The sequence below is a fragment of the Quercus suber genome, unplaced genomic scaffold (genome assembly GCF_002906115.3).
Source record: "Quercus suber isolate HL8 unplaced genomic scaffold, Cork oak 2.0 scaffold_475, whole genome shotgun sequence".
NCBI lineage: Eukaryota > Viridiplantae > Streptophyta > Magnoliopsida > Fagales > Fagaceae > Quercus > Quercus suber.
This window is the reverse complement of record NW_027069926.1, coordinates 414,531-434,809: the sequence shown is the minus strand read 5'-3', so window position 1 is coordinate 434,809 and position 20,279 is coordinate 414,531. Positions and strand designations below refer to the sequence as shown.

Here is a 20,279-nt window from a genome sequence, read left to right as displayed (position 1 = left end):
CAGACCATCACATATTTCGTCATAGCACCTGACGTTTCTGACTGTTTGTGAAATGGCTGGCTTGATCACAGTTGCAACTAGTAAACGTTCAATTACATGAAAGTTTAGAGGTAATAATTGGTTTGACTAGTCAAGTGTCTTTTAGCATGGGATCAAACTCGGATCAAATCCTGCCTTCATCAAGGATTGCAGAGGTTTAATGGAAGGAGGCTACCTTTCATTGTGTAGTCCATAAGCTGAGCCTCCAACAGATCAAAAGAGAAAAATATTGCTGGCAAGTCTGATGGTATCCTCCATTTTGATTTTTGAGTTCTATCCTGGTACCTACCATTGTTAATCAGCCTACTGAAAACTAGTGATTCGATAACTGTAAGTCATGCAGGCCCTAGAAGACTTACACAAGGTTCTTTAGAATAACCACAATCTGAATGGATCACTAGAACATAAGGTTTTGTATTACATATAAGGGCAATACGGCAATTCCACAAGGTCCGTATTGACCATTCTTTTAATTGGAACTGACGAAAGATGTAACATATCGAAGTAACATGACAATGGTGCTGAACTTGTAGGCTTAACCAAAGAACAACACAAACAAGACAGTTGATAAAAATTTGCAAGCTTCAAAAGCAATTCACATGCTACCATGACTGCACCAATGGGAAGTCAAGTAGAAAGTCCAGACAGGACAGAAAAACAGAAAGATTGTGCCAATTCTTCCACAAATTCAACAGCATGAAAGACAAGTTTTCCTTTCACAATTATACAGATGTAACAGAACAACGGCAATGAATTTGTAGGTCTTAATAAAATAATGGCACGAAGATAAAGATTCTTAAAATTGCAAGCATCAAAACAATCATATGGCTGCTAAGAGTGCACCTATAGCACATCAAGTACCAGTGCCCAGACGGGATAGATAAACAGAAGGACTATTCCAATTGTGTTTGATAGACCATTGGCTTTTGTGAAAGAATTTCTGAACCCGCCAGATGCCCGGATGTGTTCTTGAAGCAAATAACCCGCAATGGCGAGACATATTAACACACCAACCCAGCTATCCCTTACGGTGTCTGCAAGTAAACTAGGGGCTGCCACCGTCAGAAGAATGAAAGCGCCTGGAAGTTCCAGCCAATCTGCAGTTACAGTCATAGTCAGTAAATCGATAGTGAAAAATATTTGATTGATTATGATTATTTGGTTGGATAGCAGATATCATGCTGGTAGTGATAGCAAATGAAGATGGGAAGGTAAGAGTTTCAGTCAGAAAATTCCGAGTAAGATTCACATAGATTGCATTAGTCAAAAGCATTAAAGCATAAACATGATCAATCAACAGTAACTAAGACTTATATAATACCTGGGAAACGTTTTGGGAAGAAAAGGCGCAACACAACAGCAACGAAAGCAATCCATTTCCCAATCTCTCCCCTGCATCACTAAAAAATTAAGTAGCACGAAAGCATACACAGATTGAGGTCATTGAAAACAGTGGTTCCTCAATTAATCACCTGAGTATGCTGAACAGTAGTGAAGGAAGACTCAAGAAGATGTATGGGATCAACAGAGATGTAAGAATGTTTGTCTTCCAGTTTGTTCGATCCAAGATCAACAAATAACTACAGCAAGCATATTAAGTAAATCGATTAGGCCACACTAAACTCTATGACCAACACAAATAATAAAAGACATGATATACTATAAAACAGCATAGTTACCCAAGATCTATTAACCAGACAAAATAATTACAAAAATATAGACTAGAAAAAATATCATGTGATGGGGTGTAGCAAGAGGAAGGAAAGTTTTGGCTGCAGTAAATGACCAAAAGTATACTCATTGATCAAATTGATGTTCTTATAAAGTTTAATGTGTTCTTGAAGCAAATAACCCGCAATGGCGAGACATATTAACACACCAACCCAGCTATCCCTTACGGTGTCTGCAAGTAAACTAGGGGCTGCCACCGTCAGAAGAATGAAAGCGCCTGGAAGTTCCAGCCAATCTGCAGTTACAGTCATAGTCAGTAAATCGATAGTGAAAAATATTTGATTGATTATGATTATTTGGTTGGATAGCAGATATCATGCTGGTAGTGATAGCAAATGAAGATGGGAAGGTAAGAGTTTCAGTCAGAAAATTCCGAGTAAGATTCACATAGATTGCATTAGTCAAAAGCATTAAAGCATAAACATGATCAATCAACAGTAACTAAGACTTATATAATACCTGGGAAACGTTTTGGGAAGAAAAGGCGCAACACAACAGCAACGAAAGCAATCCATTTCCCAATCTCTCCCCTGCATCACTAAAAAATTAAGTAGCACGAAAGCATACACAGATTGAGGTCATTGAAAACAGTGGTTCCTCAATTAATCACCTGAGTATGCTGAACAGTAGTGAAGGAAGACTCAAGAAGATGTATGGGATCAACAGAGATGTAAGAATGTTTGTCTTCCAGTTTGTTCGATCCAAGATCAACAAATAACTACAGCAAGCATATTAAGTAAATCGATTAGGCCACACTAAACTCTATGACCAACACAAATAATAAAAGACATGATATACTATAAAACAGCATAGTTACCCAAGATCTATTAACCAGACAAAATAATTACAAAAATATAGACTAGAAAAAATATCATGTGATGGGGTGTAGCAAGAGGAAGGAAAGTTTTGGCTGCAGTAAATGACCAAAAGTATACTCATTGATCAAATTGATGTTCTTATAAAGTTTTTCTTTCACAAAATACATTTGATCATCAGAAAGTCTGTTGACACAACTTTTGTGCCACAACTCTAATTTAGTCGATTGTAAGTGGCGGAGAAAAAGTGGCAGCTAGTCACTCACAATCAACCACATCTTTTGTGCCACAACTCTAATCTAGTTGATTGTAAGTGGCGGAGAAAAAGTGGCAACTAGTCACTCACAATCAACCACATTAGAATTGTGGCACAAAAGTTGTGGTCATAGACTTTTTAATCTCATATCTAGTTGTGTGTCTCATTGTGATGTTATTCATTCAAAAAAAAAAAAAATAAAACCTCATGGTGATGACGCAGCATTGGCTTTATTGTTTATATGTTTGTAAAAATAAATAAGCACACTGCTAGTTTAGTGGTCCACATTATTCTTGGTGTGCACATTAAATGCCAAAGCTAGTAATAGCCTAATAGGACATGTAACAACTTCCAGTACAATGGCATTGCCACAGATCCAATACATAAATGCTCTCAACTAATCTAAAGTGAAATAAACGCAAAGTGAAGAAAACATAGATCATCAAGGGAGAAAAGCGTGCGTGTGTGTATATCCCATGATCCCATTAGAATCAGAATTCATCATAGAAACAAGAAATAACCCCATCAAACATGGGTGAGAGAGAATGCATATTGAGTCCCCATTGGTAGATCACAGTTATATCAAAGATATAAAGTGAACGATCCCTTCAAATTCAATACATCTCATGAATAAGTCATAGTAATTAAACAATAACTAAAAGCTAAATTCAATAAAAATGAAAGAAAAAAAGAAGAAGAAACAAATACACTCAGTTGACTTTAACAAGATAATTCCCAAACCATTTCCTCTTCCTTCTCTCTGTTTTGTTTTGTTTTTTTTTTTTTGTTTTTTTGTTTTTTTGTTTTTTTTTTTAAATTAAATTAAATGATGTCTGTAAATTCCAATTAAATTGACCGTCAAACCTAAATATCCACTGAAATGTTCAAGAAGACTAAAAGAAAGCCTCTACTGATAAATCACCAAATAATGTCCCAAAAATTTAAAAACGAGATCTTGTTTTATAAGAGATCATGATAACTGGTTTGAAAATTGAACCCACATGCTTAAGCTTATTTATTAGTTATTACTAGCATTTAAGAAGAAGAAAGATTGTCAGAAAAGCTAAAAGACATGTATTTTTTGCTAAACAGCTAAAAGACATGTATTTGTTATCCATTTCAACATCAACTTTATATCTATCTATCATCATAAAGTAAATTAAGAAAAAGAAAGAAAGCTTTTAAAATGATCCAAAAGTCATTTGTATATATAGAAAAAGATCATAAAACTGTGAAACAATAGCATTAAGAGAGAGAGAGAGAGAGAGAGAGTAATATATATATTTACATGGCAGCAAAAGCAGCGAGCCATTCAAGAAAAGTGGAGCCAAAGCCTAAGCTTCCAAGCTTGATGACGTGGGTGGCTAGCTTTTTAACAGCGTTTGCAAGATCTTTCACGTCAGAGTTAAATAGATCTTGATCAGTTTTCATTCTTATGTAGCCCTTCGCCATTAATGTACCAATCAATCTGAGTTCTTTCTTTTCTTTTTTTGCTTTCTGGGTATCTCTGTGAGGGAGAGATAGGTGCGGAGATAACTTGAGAGACAGAGTTCAGTATATATTTATTATTATTTGACTGTCGGATTTAACATCGAAGTGAGTGTTTTTATTTTGCTTTTGGAGCAAAGACGTGAGTGTGAACAGAGAGAATCCAATTTGTAACCTTCTACATAAAGAGTGACACGTGTATTCAATCATATGGACAATTTATTATTTCCCCATCTCCACGTCTTCACTCTCCAGCTTCCACTTGTCATAAATAGCCAACCAATGAAGTCATAGACGTGTGTGCGTGCTTTTTTATTTTTATTCCAACAAGTATTGTCCAATAAATAATTTGACGTCGGCACCATTCAAAGCACAAGAATTGTTATTCTACTTATCAAAAAAAAAAAAAGAAGAAAAGAATTGTTATTTTAACCGTCTAGGTAGATTTCATCTATAAACACAGAGTTTATGGCTCATTGATACTGCCCATCACCATTTAACTATTGCAAAAGTTTATTGGTATTGAGCCCACTATGAGAAGCATGAGGAACCTAAGTAATTTCTTTAGAATCGAATTCTTTTCGTGTCCTCTCTCCCCCACCCTACGAATAGGAGGACGATGATCCTAGGGGTGTTTGAGAGCGGAGTTTAAGTTATATTTTTTAAGTATTTTTAATATATGTGTAGATGAAAAAGTATGTAAAAAAATACGTAATGTTGTTTAAAATATGTGAAAATGTGTTAGAACTAATCTACCAAATACCCTCCTAATCTTTTAAAATGATTCATTAAGAATTATATGTAAAATAAATCTGTCACTTTCTTTCCATTCTATTTTTTTTTTCCTAGTAGGTTAATAAACATGATGTACTTTTTATTTATCAATAATATCTTTTATTTCTTTCAACAGGATTCGAAATATTTCCCTTATTGGGTAAATATTTCCCCATCTCCACTCTTCAGCTTCCACCTGCCATAGATAGCCAACCAATGATTTCATAGACGTGTGTGTGTGTGTTTTTTTTTTCTTTCTCTTTTTTCAAGTATTGTCCTATAAAAAATTTGACGTGGGTACCATTAGTTTTTATTTTTTGGAGTGGTACCGACGTCTATGTGGGTACCATTAGTTTTTATTTTTTGGAGTGGTACCGACGTCATAGACGTCGGTTGACGTCGGTACCATTCAAAGCACAAGAATTGTTATTCTAACCCTCGGGAGATTTTATCTACAAACACAAAGTTGATGACTTATTGATACTGCTAATCGTAATTTAACTATTGTAAAGTTTGAAATTGGTTTACTTTGTGATATGGAAGAATTACACGCAGGTACCATGAGCCCAACCCGTCAGCTTTTGCTCTGGCTGACGGGTCCTCTATGACATGCTAGGCGCGAAGGAATGCATGCTAACTAGGTTAGAACAAAACCGACGGGCTGAAGTCCCCTAGGCTACTGAACAAAGCATAAAGGCTGACGGTAACTTAGCTGAAAGGAAGTACAGGCTGACGGCTGAAAGGCTGACGGTTCCATAAAGACCATAACTTGGTCATCACGCATGGGTCTTAGGGAAATTACTTGTATTCCACGCCCAGTATCAGAGTCCTATAAGGAAAGGATTCCGCAATCTACGCGCATAAGGATTCCTATAAGGAAAAGACTTCTACTCCAAGGAAGAAAGGTCCACCCTCTACTACTATAAAAGCCCCAATACCCTCATAAGCCGAGGTACGCATAATTAACCCCTCTCTAGCACTCTAGAGTTGTAAAGAAGTTCTAACTTGACCTTCGGAGGGTATTTGGCCGGCACCACACCGGTGCTCTCTGTGAGGTCTTTTCCTTTTTGTTGTGCAGGTGCTGTTTTGAGCGTGCAAGCGTCGTGCAACTCACTGGTGAGATTTTCGGCATCATCAATAGCAATATAAGATATAACGAGTCAAAATTCCAAATATTTGAGGTATGTTTTTTGAACTAATTCCTCTAATCTACCTTCCCTTGTAATAGCCATTGGATCTCAAAAGGCTCTAAAGACTACCTTCTATAAAACTTATTAAATGGATCAACAAATGGTCTATAGTCTCACCATTTTATATAGATGCATGCATTCAACACCTCCCATACTACTTTCTAAAGACCTTCTTTTTTTTTTTTTTACTCCAAATAATCTCATACTAAGAACGAACATCAAAATGACCACTCCCCTTGAATTTCATTTCATCCTATTGGTCTCTAGCCTCTTGGGGATATTTGAGTGCAGAAGATCTAAAAGAAAATTCATTGACACCAATTTCTAAACATGAAAACCTTTAATAAATCTCACATTCCAACTCCATTGCACCCCATCTAATCGACCATCCACGATTGAATTAATTGAAACATCCTTATTCACTGAATAGGCATATAAAGTAGGGTTCAACTCATCTAGAGAATGATTCATGCGCCAATTATCATGCAAAAACCTTACCTAAGTGAATAAAGTTATCCCCATCTACCTTAATCCTCCTCCGTTGGTTACACCCATGCGCTCCTCTAATTGATTTTGAAATTTAACTTCCCCATTGATGTCTAAAGTTTACAATTTTGTACATTAGCCCTAACGTTTGAAATCATTTTTAATGTTAATATTTTGTCCATTTTACTAGTTAAGTTCCGTGGCCATTAAATTTTGCATCTCCGATCAAATCTCATATCCACTAAAACGTATTTTGCCTCAAGTTTGTTTTTGACAAAAGGCCTTTTAAATTTCAACTAATTTGATAAGATTTTATTTATTTATATTTTGATGAAATAAAATTTTATTTTTTATTGAAATTGAAAAAGAAAAGAAAAATAAGGATATTATTATTTACTAAAGAACTTGTAGTGCCTACAACGCACATTCAATTTCAACTTTTCTAAGGAAAAAAAAAAAAATTGTTTGGAAAAGTTAATTGTCTGCCACAGGCCCACAGCCACAAGGCCCACAACAAGTGCTTTAAATAGAAGAATTTTCCCTCGTCTGAAATTGGTAAAGCCGAAGTAAAAAAAAAAAAAGAGGCATAAGGAATGTTGGAGTATCTGCCATTCGAAGTGTTGCTGGAGATCCTCCATAGACTACCCGTGAAATCCCTAATTCAATTCAGGTGCGTTTCGAAATCATACAACTCTCTAATTACAAGTCCTGCCTTCATCAATTCCAGTTTCACTCGATCGCACTCCGATTCCAACAAATTAATTGTTAGGTATTTGGATGTCAAACCCCAAGTAGAGCGCTACAAATTAATTTACGAAGACAATGATAATAGTGACTCCTCCTCATCTGAACAAATTCAAGATCTTGAGTTCCCACTAAGGAGTAGTAGTCGGGACTATTTTCAATCAGTCGGTTCCTCATCTGAACAAATTCAAGATCTTGAGTTCCCACTAAGGAGGAGTAGTCGGGACTATTTTCAATTAGTCGGTTCCGCGAATGGATTGTTTTGCCTTCATGAAGGAAACCGCTTTATTCTTTGGAATCCTTGTATTAGAAAATTTATTACCCTTCCCAACCCTTCTGTTCCTGGCCTCTTTCCTTGTTATCTAGCGTTAGCGTTTGGGTTTGATTTGAGGACTGATGATTATAAGGTGGTGAGAATTGCCTATCAAAGTATAAATATTAGGTACGAAGGTGCCAAACCACCTCTGGTTGAGGTTTTTTCTGTAAGAGAGGGATCTTGGAGAATAACTAGTGGTGGCGACTCGTATCCGCCTAAGATTACTATTAGTAATTGGCCCCATCAAGCAGCTTCTTTAAATGGAGCTGTTTATTTTTCGGCGAATGATTGGGGCGAAGCCCAGAGTTCAGTAGTTTTGTCATTTGATTTAGGTGATGAGGTTTTCCGCATGATATCCTTGCCAAATGGTAAATTTAAATTGGATGGTAAATTTAAATTGGATGCTCATATTTGTACCTCAGTATTCAAAGGATTGCTTTCTCTAATATGTTATGAGCATCCGTATATGGGCAATTATTATACGTGCAGTGTCAAGTGTTGTTCTGTTTGGGTTATGAAAGAGTATGGTGTTGTGGATTCTTGGACTAAACAGTTCACTATTGACCTCAATATGCAATATTGGAAAGTGTTAGGTTTCTTGAAGAATGATCATGTATTAGTGCAGAAAATACAAACACATGGTTCAATGCTCTTGTCATATGATCCTGAGAGCCAACAAGTGAAGAATTTGGGGTTTTATAGAAGCACTTGTTATTCTTATGCTGATAATTATGTGAGGAATCTTACCTTGCTTGACAAACCAAATGATGTAGTTTCCAAGAGGAAAGTGAGCAAGAAGAGGAAGTGCAGGTAAAAAGGCTTGATTCAAGCATTCAACTAAAAATTTCAGCATTTACATTCCTCAGTTCTATCTTATTCTTGGTATATACTAGATTTTTTTGTGTTTCTATAAGTAAATATTAAGTTTCAAACCTCAATATATGGCTTTTGGATTTAATTTTTTCTTGAATGGATATAAAGACTAGAGAGTAGTCATAATTTTTTTTTAAAAAAAAATTATAGGTAATGTAGCAAAATTTTATCAATTTAGAGGGGGCAAAAAAAAAAAAAAGATCCAACGTACACAGGTAGTATACGAGAGAGAGTCTTAGAGTCTAACAAAAATAACACAAGTCCACACACTCCTTGAGAGAGAAAAAAGACAGCCTGTTCAACGCAGCCATCCAATCATACAACAATCACAGCAAAAACAGTTTCAACTACAATGATGTACGTTCTATCCCCTCAAAAGTATGCCTATTTCTTGTCAAATAGTCCACATTAAACATGGAGGGATATCCCCCCAAATAATATTGGACTTCACTCTATATCTTTCTTTTGTTTTTGTTTTTGTTTTTTTAATACGTTATTATTCATATATATATATATATATATTATCATTGTACTTTGGCTATGTTTGTTTCATGGATAATCAGGGGAAAGAAATGAATTACAGCAGGATTATTTCTAGTATGGTTGATAATACAAGGAAATTCGCCTTTACTGTTTATTGATTTGATTTTGGTGTTTGTTATGTATTTATTTGTTGATTATCTTTATTATTACTACCAATAAATAAAAAAAGAAAAAGAAAAAAAGACTGCAAATACAAATATTTAAAAAGGGGGAATTCATTGGAATTCATTAGCTGGTTGGATTTTTGGACAGCACTTGGTTAAGGGTTTGTTATAGTTTAGTTTATTCGGTTTGTAATGTGACACAATTCTTGTCTATTGTTGTTGTATTGGTAATGTGATTGTTGTTAGTAGGTGATTTTAGAGTATGGTTGGTAATAGGAGATTTTTTTTTCCTAATGATTTTTTATAAATTGAAGATTAATATTTTTTATGATTGTCATTTGTGTTGCAGATAACAACAATACATAGGACTGAAGGATGCATTCGTGTAATGTGGCAGCTTTTTTTTTCTTTTTGTCCATATTTGTTTTTTGGCCTATGGATCTTTGTCAAGCCTTCTTTGTTTGGAATTTTAGACAAAAATGTGAAGTGTCTTTCTAAGTCTAGGATAGTTTTAATTTATTTTATAAACAAAGACATTTTATTAAAAGACAAGATTACTTCATGTTCATGACGATAAACGCAGTAACCCAAAAGAATTGCACATGAATGAAGCAATTCTATAAATTCTAAATGAAAATGCAACTAGAAAGACACCACACAGGAGACCAATTAAAATTAGTTCAAATCATCAATGATTCCAACTTAAGATCAAATATATATTTTTTTTTAATGTATAGTAAAAAATATAATTATTTCTATGATATCATAAGATATACCGAGACATAATTTCAAATATTTAAGTGGTGTTTTTCGAATTAATTCTTCCAATCTACCTTCCCTGGTAAGAGCCATTGGATCCCAAAAGGCTCTGAAGACTACCCTCTATCTCATCCTATCGGTTGCTAAGCTCTTGGGGATATTTGAGTAGAGAAGATCTAAAAAAATATTCATTGACTCCAATTTCTAACAATGAAAACCTTTTAATAAATCTCACATTCCAACTCCATTTCACCCCATCTAATTGACTATCCATGATTGAATTTATTGAAACATTTTTGTTCATTGAATATACATATAAATTAGGGTGCAACTCTTCTATAGTATGATTCATGTGCCAATTATCATGTGGAAACCTTACTCGAGTGAATAAAGTTATCCCAATCTACTTATATATATATATATATATAATATAGAAATTCTACTCTAGCTCAATCTAAGCGTATATGTTGTTTCTTAAAAAAAAAGTGTATATATGTGTAAAGCTCTTATTTTGATACTTGAATCTTAGCTTTTGCCCTCACATCTCACAAAGTACTTATAATTTTGAAGTGACCATTGCACCAAGGGTGCACAGTAATTATTTCAATCTACCTTAATCCTCCATCATAGGTTACACCATGCATCCCTCTCTCTAACCTTCTCATTGATGTCTAAAGTTTACAGTTTTGGACATTAACCCTAATATTTGAAATCGGTTTTAATATTATTTTCTCCATTTTATTAGTCAAGTTACATAACCCTTAAATTTTGCATCTCATCTCATATTCATTAAAATGTATTTTGCCTCAAGTGTGTTTTTGACCAAAGGCCTTCTAAATTTCAACTAATTTGATAAAATATATATTTTTTAATGAGGTAAGATTTTCGTTTTTATTGAAATTGAAAAAGGAAAGAGAAAAAAGGATATTAGTATTATTTACTAAAGAACTTGTAGGGCCTACAACGCACATACAATTTCAATTTTTCTAAGGGGAAAAAAATTATTGTTGTTAGTAAAAGTTAATTTTCTGCCACAGGCCCACAACCACAAGGCCCACAACAAGTGCTTCAAATTGAAAAAATTCCCTACAGTCTGAAATTGGTAAAGCCGAGAATAAGAAAGAAAAAAGGGATAATTACAGTAATTACCCCAAGGAAACAGTTAATGTGAAAATTGGGCCTAATCACTAGTGAGTTTATTGTAGTTACCCCAAGAAAAAAAAAAAAAGATAAGGAATGTATGAGTATCTGCCATACGAAGTATTGCTGGAGATCCTACATTGACTACCTATGAAATCCCTAATTCAATTTAGGTGCATTTCCAAAATCATGCAACTCTCTAATTACAATTCCTGCCTTTATCAATTCCAATCTCACTTGATCAAACTCCATCACAAAATTAGATCTTTGTTTATGGAATATTATGTAGAAATTATGTGGAAGATCATGTAAGTATATTACGGCTTAGGTTTCTTTAGTCAATTGGACTTAATAAAAGAAGGTAATCACACCCTCAAAAAGAACCAAAGCTATTGGACTCTTTCATTTAACTTCCAAAGGAATTGGAATTCTGGGCCAAAAAGGAAAGAAATTTAAGCAATATTTTTAATAAAAAAAATGTTGGAAACTACTATAATTGTTAGAATTATGGCTCAATTATTAAATTCACTATTTTTTAGAAAGTTGGAAATTTCTTTGGAAGTATTTTCCCTTTATGTTTCATAAATTAGAAAATACCCCAATTCTGTTACTACCTGAGTTAATTCTAACAGAATCTAGAATATTTTATTGTGAAAGTTCTAAACTTAAGTACTTAACCCAACCCAAAGAACCTATAACCCGGATAACTTAAAACCGGGTAAACTTAACCCTCTAACTAACCCAGGGTAAATAGAACTTAACCCAATTCTCCTCAGCCTTACTCACGCTTGAACTGATTTTTTTTCAAGCAGTCAGTTGGATGCCACATTTGCCCTATTGGCGGAAGGTTATTGCTTTCTCAGAAAACTCAACTCTTCGGCAAAAGGAAGTCCTCTCTCTCTCATAATTTTCTGATTCTTTGATTTAATTTGTTGGCCAAGGCCAGAGTCCCTACTTCTTTGTTCATGCTTAACATGCCTGATAAATTGCCCCAATAATTGTGGTGTACATCACAACCTGTAGGCAGACATGGCAAAACGGGTGGGTCAGGTCGAGTTCGTGTCAGGTCAATCGGGTAATGGGTCAAACGGGTCACGGGTCAAAAACGAGTCATTTTAAGCGGGTTAAAAAGGGGGTTCGAATCAACCGGGTTACGGGTCGGGTTGGGTTGACTTGTATTTTTTATATGATTTTTTTTAAAATATTTTTATAAAGAAAACAACATGTATTTCCCATTTGGAAAGTTATGCAACAAATTACTTGGTGTAAAATGCATTATTTTGAATTCACCACTTATATTAAGATTGAAATAAGTTAAACTTATTAATTCTTATCAATAATTTTAAAATTATACAAATCCTAACATTGCTATCTAAAACAAAATAATACAAAGATAAGTAAAACAAATACACAAATTTTATTTCTACACAATATCAACATTCCAAAATATAAAACAAAATTACAAATGACTTATTGGATAACTCATTTGATAAAGAATAAAAACATATAAGAAATTTACAATCTTGAAAATTAATTTTATAATTCATTATCAATTGTGGTTGGCACTCTATTTCAATTGAGATATACATTAAAGTTTGATTGCTTACTTATTTATACATAGTCTCTTTTATGAATATTATATTATTGTTAAGCAACACACACTTTAGAAAATATCATAATTTATTTTGAAAAACCGTTTATTTTGGACATAAATTGTTAAAAAAATAGGTCTAAGCATTCATAATTTATGCTAATTTGATACTTTGGCTTCACTATTTTCATACTTGTGAATGTTTCTCACACGTATACAATTTTAAATCTATGTTTTTAACTCTAGTGTAACCAGATTATCTTGGCTTGTATTTACTATTTGATATCTAAAAATCTTTACTCATTACAAAATGCTCAACCATTTATCTTTCAATGATTTTGCATGCAGTTATGTAAATGTATCAATTGTTTTCTTAAAACTCACAATAAACAATTAAACCAATATTGTCTTAATTTTACTTTTTTTTTACCAAAAAAAAAAAGTTTTAAAAAAATGGTTTGGGTTTGGGTCGGGTCGTGGGTGGGTCGGGTTGACCCACAAAAAACACAGGTCGGGTCATAGGTCAACCCGTTTTTTGCTTCGGGTTAAAAAATCGGGTTCGGGTCAGGTATTTTTCGGATCGGGTCGGGTCGGGTCAGAAAATTTTGACCCGTTTTGCCATGTCTACCTGTAGGTGCTACTAAGGGTAGGACAACTAACACGCAAACTAGTCAAAGAAAAGCATACAATTTTTTTTTTTTTTTTTTTTACCTTATAAAAAATAAAAATCTATTGATATGATGGAGATGTAGTATATATCTTATGATTATATATTTTTTTTGTTTCGATGAACCATGTTAGAGAACTAAAATGATGGAGATGTAGTATGTCTTTCTTTTTATGGACAACAATTAGGGATGAGATACTCACTATTGATAATCTAGTTAAGAGAGGTCAATCCTTGGTTAACAAGTGTTTTTTATGTTGTTGTGATGGGGAAAATGTGAATCATTTTCTTCTCCATTGTAAGTTTTCTCATGCATTATGGAGTGCAGTTTTTGAGGTATTCGGGATCCATTGGGTTTTGCCTAAGACAGTTAGTTCTCTCCTCTTTGCTTGGAGAAACTGGTTTGGGAAGTATCTGTCAACCATAAGGAATATGGTCCCGACATGTTTAAGGTGTCTGGTTTGGACGGAATGTATTGCACACATCTTTGAAGACAATGAGAGACCCTTATGTAGCATTTGGTACGGGAGAATCCACATTACTTCTGGCATTCAAATTCCTAGGAATGTAATTCCTTACAATCTAGATGCCTATGAATGTGGCTATTCCTATATTTGGTTTCATTAGAGATTCATAAGAATGTGAAATGATAATGTTTGGTTTATTCCCAAGAATCTTAAATGAATTATTTATTTTTCCCATTCTATCCTTAGATTTGAATGTGAACTACAAGTCATTTAAAAAAATCTTCATCTAAATAGATAATGAAAAACAAAATATAAACTATTAATAATTTGTTGAGCAACACACACACACAACAGTAAAAGTGAATACCTAGCAATAATGGAGGGTCCCCTTCAAACTTTTTTTTTTTTTCCACACGTGAAACCTAAATAGAACTTTGTTAAAGAATATATCAACAGAGTTGTATATCCTATTTATGTTATTTTGGCAGGAAAAGATAAAGACAAGGGAAAAGATATTGATGATTTGTTTTATATTTTATCTTGATTGCTTAAATGATAAGGAAAAAGAGTTAAAATTGTCAATTTATAAAAAATACAATTTCCTTTAAGTTTGGGAATCTAGATACTCACCTGTTTTAAAAGGAATCCACATTCTTACTGAGAGGGGTTTAAAGAAGGAATTTAGATTCCATTGACATCTGATTCTCTGGCATAATTTGCAACCAAACATGAGAATCTTTAAACATTCCTGAGAATTCTAAAACATTACCCTATACCAAATGCCACATTAGATCTTTTAAAAGCTCCTCTTTAGTACTTTGTATCAGTGGGAAGTGTTTGGGGTTTTACGAATTGTATTTCCATTTCTGAATTCTTACACTCTATTAGATTAAATATTTGAACCTGATGTATTTTTCTTGATCAAAATGTTCGCCATCGTGAACATGATGCTCAGCTTTTTTGAATAGAAGTTTTATTACCTATCAAAAAAAAGTATCTTATAGATTAAATTTTTATTTTTACTTCACCTATGTTAGAGAACTGTTGTCATGTTTCCTTTTTTCTAGAGGTACTAAGAATAATATTATTTATGAAAAAAAAAGTAAGGAAAATGCATGGTGTTCAAGATGATGAACATAGAAAAAGCAAAAACAGGAAGCAAAGAGAAAAGAAATCAAGAGGCTATTCTAAGAGAAAAAATAAACTCTATAAGAGAGGAACAATCCATAAATCCCCAGCACCAAGACCAATCAAAAAGTCTATGCTGGCACAAATCTCTTAACTCAACCAACGTCTTCTCTGTGTCCTCAAAGGAGTGACGATTTCGTTCCATACATACTGTCCACATCAAACAACCTAGAATCAAATTCCAAATATTTTAACTATGGTTTCCAAGCCAGTGATACCAAAAAAATAACAACCCTGTTTCAAAGCCCAGCATGACCCTCTCATGGTTTTCTTAGATAGGTATAATGATTTTCTCTCTTGCCTTTCATGGTATTCTTTCTACCCCATTGGATAGTTAGAACTGATGTGATGCAGTATCTCTCATTATGTGAGTTCCATAAGAGAAACAATATGTGCTACAGGAATGAGGGGTGCTATTTGAACTAATTCCTCGAATCTACATTCCTTGGTTAACAGCCATCGAATCCTAAAAGGCTTTATAGACTACCCTCTATAAAACATATGTAATGGATCAGCAAATGGTTTATAATCACACCATTTATATAGGTGCATACAACACCTTACATACTACTTTCTAAATGAAAAATGAGGCCCTCTTTTGGGCATTGATGCACTAAAGACTTCTATTTTACCCCAAATAACCTCATACTAAGAACAAACATCAAAATTATCAATCCCCTTGAATTTTCATCTCATCCTATTGGTTGCTAACCTCTTGGGGATATTTGAGTAGAGAAGATTTCAAAGAAAATTCATTGACTCCAATTTCTAAACATGAAAACCTTTTAATAAATCTCACATTCCAACTCCATCGCACCCCATTTAATAGACTATCCACGATTGAATTAATAGAAACATCCTTTTCCACTAAAGAGGCATATAAATCAAGGTGCAACTCTTCTAGAGAATGATTTCTATGTCAATTATCATGTGAAAACCTTACTTGAGTGAATATGTTTATCCCAATTTTACTTTAATCCTTCTCCATGAGTTACACCCATGCATCCCCAGCTGATTTTGAAATATGACCTCCCCATTGATGTATGAAGTTTACAATTTCACTCATTAACCGTAATGTTTGAAATCAATTTTAATGTCAATATTTCGTCCATTTTATTAGCTAAGTTTCATGGTCCTTAAATTATTTTCTTTTTCAATTTCAATAAAAATGAAGATATTAACTAAAGAACTCGTAGGGCCTGCAACACACAAGCAATTTCAAATATTTTAAGGGAAATTTTTTTTTTGTTAGTAAAATTTAATTGTCTGTCACAAGGCTCACAACAAGTGTTTAGTGGCTGTTTGATACTTGTTTTTAAACAATATTTTTCATTGTTTAAACAACAATAATACTTTTAACACGTGTTTTTATAACACTAAAACCTATTCCTACTGCAATAAAAACTGACCAAGAATCCTTAAACACTATTCCATTGAGAAATGCTATGTTACAATATTTTACAATTTTTTACAACATTTCCTAAGTGGCAGGTTGTTATTGGTTGTTATTGTTGGGGCAAAAANTCCACCCTCTACTACTATAAAAGCCCCAATACCCTCATAAGCCGAGGTACGCATAATTAACCCCTCTCTAGCACTCTAGAGTTGTAAAGAAGTTCTAACTTGACCTTCGGAGGGTATTTGGCCGGCACCACACCGGTGCTCTCTGTGAGGCCCTTTCCTTTTTGTTGTGCAGGTTTTGTTTTGAGCGTACAAGCGTCGTGCAACTCACTGGTGAGATTTACGGCATCATCACTTTGAGTACTTTTTTAGTTGAATATGTTCTTTTGTTTTAAATATACAATAGCATGATAATGCGTTTTAATCCTCACATTTTATTTAGTTAATGGGTGATGTTGCAGTCTCTCATTAAAACAAAATGAAGATTTTTTTTTTAAAAAGTACTGAAAATAAGTCAAACTCGTAAAGTTTATTAGTATTGAGCACACTATGAGAAGCATTAGCAGGAACGGACCTAGGTGGGGGCCCAAAGAAGACCGCCTGGGTCCAAATATATATTTTTTATTTTAGTTATTATATATGTCATTTTTGTAGTTTGGCTCCATCTAAAATCTTAGGCTTCCTTTCTTTTTAATAAGTCTAACTAGCCTCACTCAAATAGCAACTATCTAATCCAAAAATTTAACAAAAACAATAAAAATATTCACAATAGTGATTGTATTTTATCCAAAAAAAAAAAAAAAACTACTTTACCACCAAAGAACCAAAAAATTATGTGTTATTAGAGAAGTTAAAGCTAATTTTTTTTTGTGACTACAGTAAACTAGTATAAATACTAGTTGATTGTAGTAAGTTGTTAAAAATCAAATACAATATTTTATTAAGATTATATCTATTCATTTAATTAAAAAACTCAAATTCTCTCATTTTTTATTTATTATTTTAATGAGTTGTTTATATTATTTTAAATGAAGTAATAAAAAAAAAAATAGAACATTTAATATTGAGTGTATTGTAAAGTGAGGTGGTAAAATAGATAAAGTACATTTTTAAGATGTTAATGTGGCGTTTGGTACATGGTAATGTTTTAGGATTCCTAGGAATGTTTAAAGATTCCCATATTTGGTTGCAAATCATGCTAAGGAATCAGATGCCAGGGAAATCTGGATTCCTCCTTTAAACCCCTCTCAGTAGGAATGTGGATTCCCTTTAAAATAGGTGGGAATCCAGATTCCCAAGGTTAAATGAAATTGTTTTTTTTTTTTTTATAAATTGACAATTTTAACTTTTTTTTTTTTTAAATGACTTAGTAGTTCACATTCAAATCTAAGGATAGAATGGGAAAAATAAATAATTCATTTAAGATTCCTGGGAATAAACCAAACATAGGAATAACTACATTCTTAAGAATGTGATTCCTAGAAATCACATTTCTAGGAATCTGGATGCCAGGAGTAATGTGGATTCCCCTGTACCAAACGCCACATAAAAGCTAAAATGTTTAGCACCACCATTGTAAATGCTTTAACTTCAATAACAACAACAACAACAACAACAACAACAAAAATTCTAACCAGCCTAGTATTAAAAAAACCATTATTTTGTTTTTTTTTTTTCTTTGTTGGTAAATGATTGCATCTTAATGTATTTAGAAACATCAATTTTAAGTATTTATAAATTTTTAGTACTATATGGATACCTATTTGGATGTTTTTTTTCCCTTTATATTTTGACCCCTGCTTACTTAAAATCTTAAGTCCGTCCCTGAGCATTAGGAACCTGAAGTACTTTCTTCAGAACTGATTCTTTTCATGTCCCTTCTCCCTACCCTACGAATGGGTGGAGAAGATAAAGGAGAACCCCTAATCTCTTAAAATGTTTCATTAGGAATCATCTGTATGATAAATTTGTCACCTTATTTCAATTTTGAATGTGTTGTCATTCAACAAGATTTGAAGTATTTTCCTTGTTGGGTAGAATGCCTTCCGTTGTGGGTTATCAACAATTAATATTATTTTTTATTATATATCAATTATAACATATCAATATTTCCCAAAAAAAAAAAATACATACATATATATATATATATATATATAACACATATCTATTACGTATCAATCACACTAATCCATCCTACCGCGTTTTTTTAAAAGAAAATTTGTGGTTGAGAAGTGATCAAGGTAGGAAATACATGGCATATTATTATATAGGCATAAATGCACTTTTAGTCCTTGCATTTTTGCTTTTTTTCATTTTGATCCCTACATTTTAATTTTACTACTTTTAGACTCTAAATCAATTAACGCGTGTTATTTTGATCCTTTCCGTCAGTTAACAGGCATAAATATCTAAGGTGGCTGATGGAGGACTTAAATATTATTAAAAATCCACATGACCCATGACACATCAGCAATTTCCGAATTCACGTCACCCATCACAAAATCCACGTCAACTCTAACTTTAAAAAAAAAAAAAATTATCAATTTTAAAAATTACAAAATTAAAAAAAAAACATAATTAAAAAAATAGTGGAATTTAGATTTGTGTGTGATTTTGTTTGTACTTGTTTCTTTTTCTTTTTTATTTTCTTCTTTCTTTTTCTTTTTCTTCCTCAAATCTCTCTCAGTTTCTCCGCCTCCATTCTTTCCTTTTCTTCTACCTTTCTTCTTCTTCTTCTTCTTTCTCCCCATATCTTGGTGCTTAGCCTTCTTGAACTCTCTTTATCTCTTGATTTTGGTCAAACCCAAACCCATATGCCTCAAGCTCCTTTCTCAAATCAATGGGTCTCTCTCTTTGGCTCAATACGATGCTTTTCTCTCTCTCTAGCTCAAATCGACGCTCCCTCAGTGGGTCCAATCTACCTTGGTCTGTTGGTTCCAATCAGTGGTTGTGAAGCAGCAGTCTGTTAGGTCTGCTGGGTGGTGAGTTGAAGGGTGGGTTAGTTGTTGGAGTGGGTTTGTTTTGGTGTTCCTGTTGGTATGGTTGAAGCAGTGTTCTTGTTGTTCTTGTTTGGTTATGGGTTTGTTGATTGTTGATTGCTAGGTTTAGAGAGAGGCTGAGATGTTTTGCTTTGTGTTGGTATGGTTGAGGGATTGAACTGGGTTTGTTCAATTTTGTGGGTATTTTGTTAATAATTGTATTGATTTAATTTTTGGATTTAAATCTATTTTTCTTTTGGATAATTTGGTTTGTGTATATATATATGGATTGATTTTGTTTTGTACAATATTCTTTTATGATTTTTCTGTGTTTGATCTGGGTTTGTATGATTTTTTTGGGTTTGTGCTCGTGTGTTCTTGTTGGGTTTGTATGATTTTCTAGATCTAACGTGGCATTTATTTTGAGAGTAAATAGTTTAATGTTTGTTATTGTGTTCTTTGTGTTTGTGATCTTGTGTTAATGTTTAAATTTGAGTTTGTTTTTTTTGTGTTTGGTTCTGGGATTGTGCTTTATGTTGTGATAATGTTTAAATCTGTGATTGTGTTCTTGTTCAAAATGAATTAGATATGAATTTATGCATTTTATTGTTTTTAATTTTGTTTTTTCTTTTTTAATTTGATTAAAATTGATTAATAATTTTTTTTTTTAATTTAGAAGCTAACATGGCATTTTTTTAAGTGCTAATTAAAAAAATTTTATTATTTTTT

At 33.2% G+C, this 20,279-nt stretch overlaps 2 protein-coding genes across 2 annotated transcripts; one reads left to right on the top strand and one right to left on the bottom strand.

Annotated features, from left to right (window-relative positions):
• Positions 1 to 603: 603 nt before the first annotated feature.
• On the bottom strand, positions 604 to 4,445 carry LOC111993950 (cold-regulated 413 plasma membrane protein 2). The gene is made up of 4 exons (XM_065762830.1): positions 4,130 to 4,445; positions 2,381 to 2,488; positions 2,230 to 2,300; positions 604 to 1,136 (listed from the first exon to the last, which is right to left on the bottom strand). Exons 1-4 carry the CDS (start codon positions 4,291 to 4,293, stop codon positions 883 to 885), a joined length of 597 nt encoding a protein of 198 aa, XP_065618902.1. The 5' UTR covers positions 4,294 to 4,445; the 3' UTR covers positions 604 to 882.
• Positions 4,446 to 7,353: 2,908 nt separating this feature from the next.
• Positions 7,354 to 9,905, top strand: LOC136063011 (F-box/kelch-repeat protein At3g23880-like). The gene is made up of 2 exons (XM_065762840.1): positions 7,354 to 8,649; positions 9,709 to 9,905. Exons 1-2 carry the CDS (start codon positions 7,373 to 7,375, stop codon positions 9,710 to 9,712), a joined length of 1,281 nt encoding a protein of 426 aa, XP_065618912.1. The 5' UTR covers positions 7,354 to 7,372; the 3' UTR covers positions 9,713 to 9,905.
• The last annotated feature ends 10,374 nt before the right edge of the window (positions 9,906 to 20,279 follow it).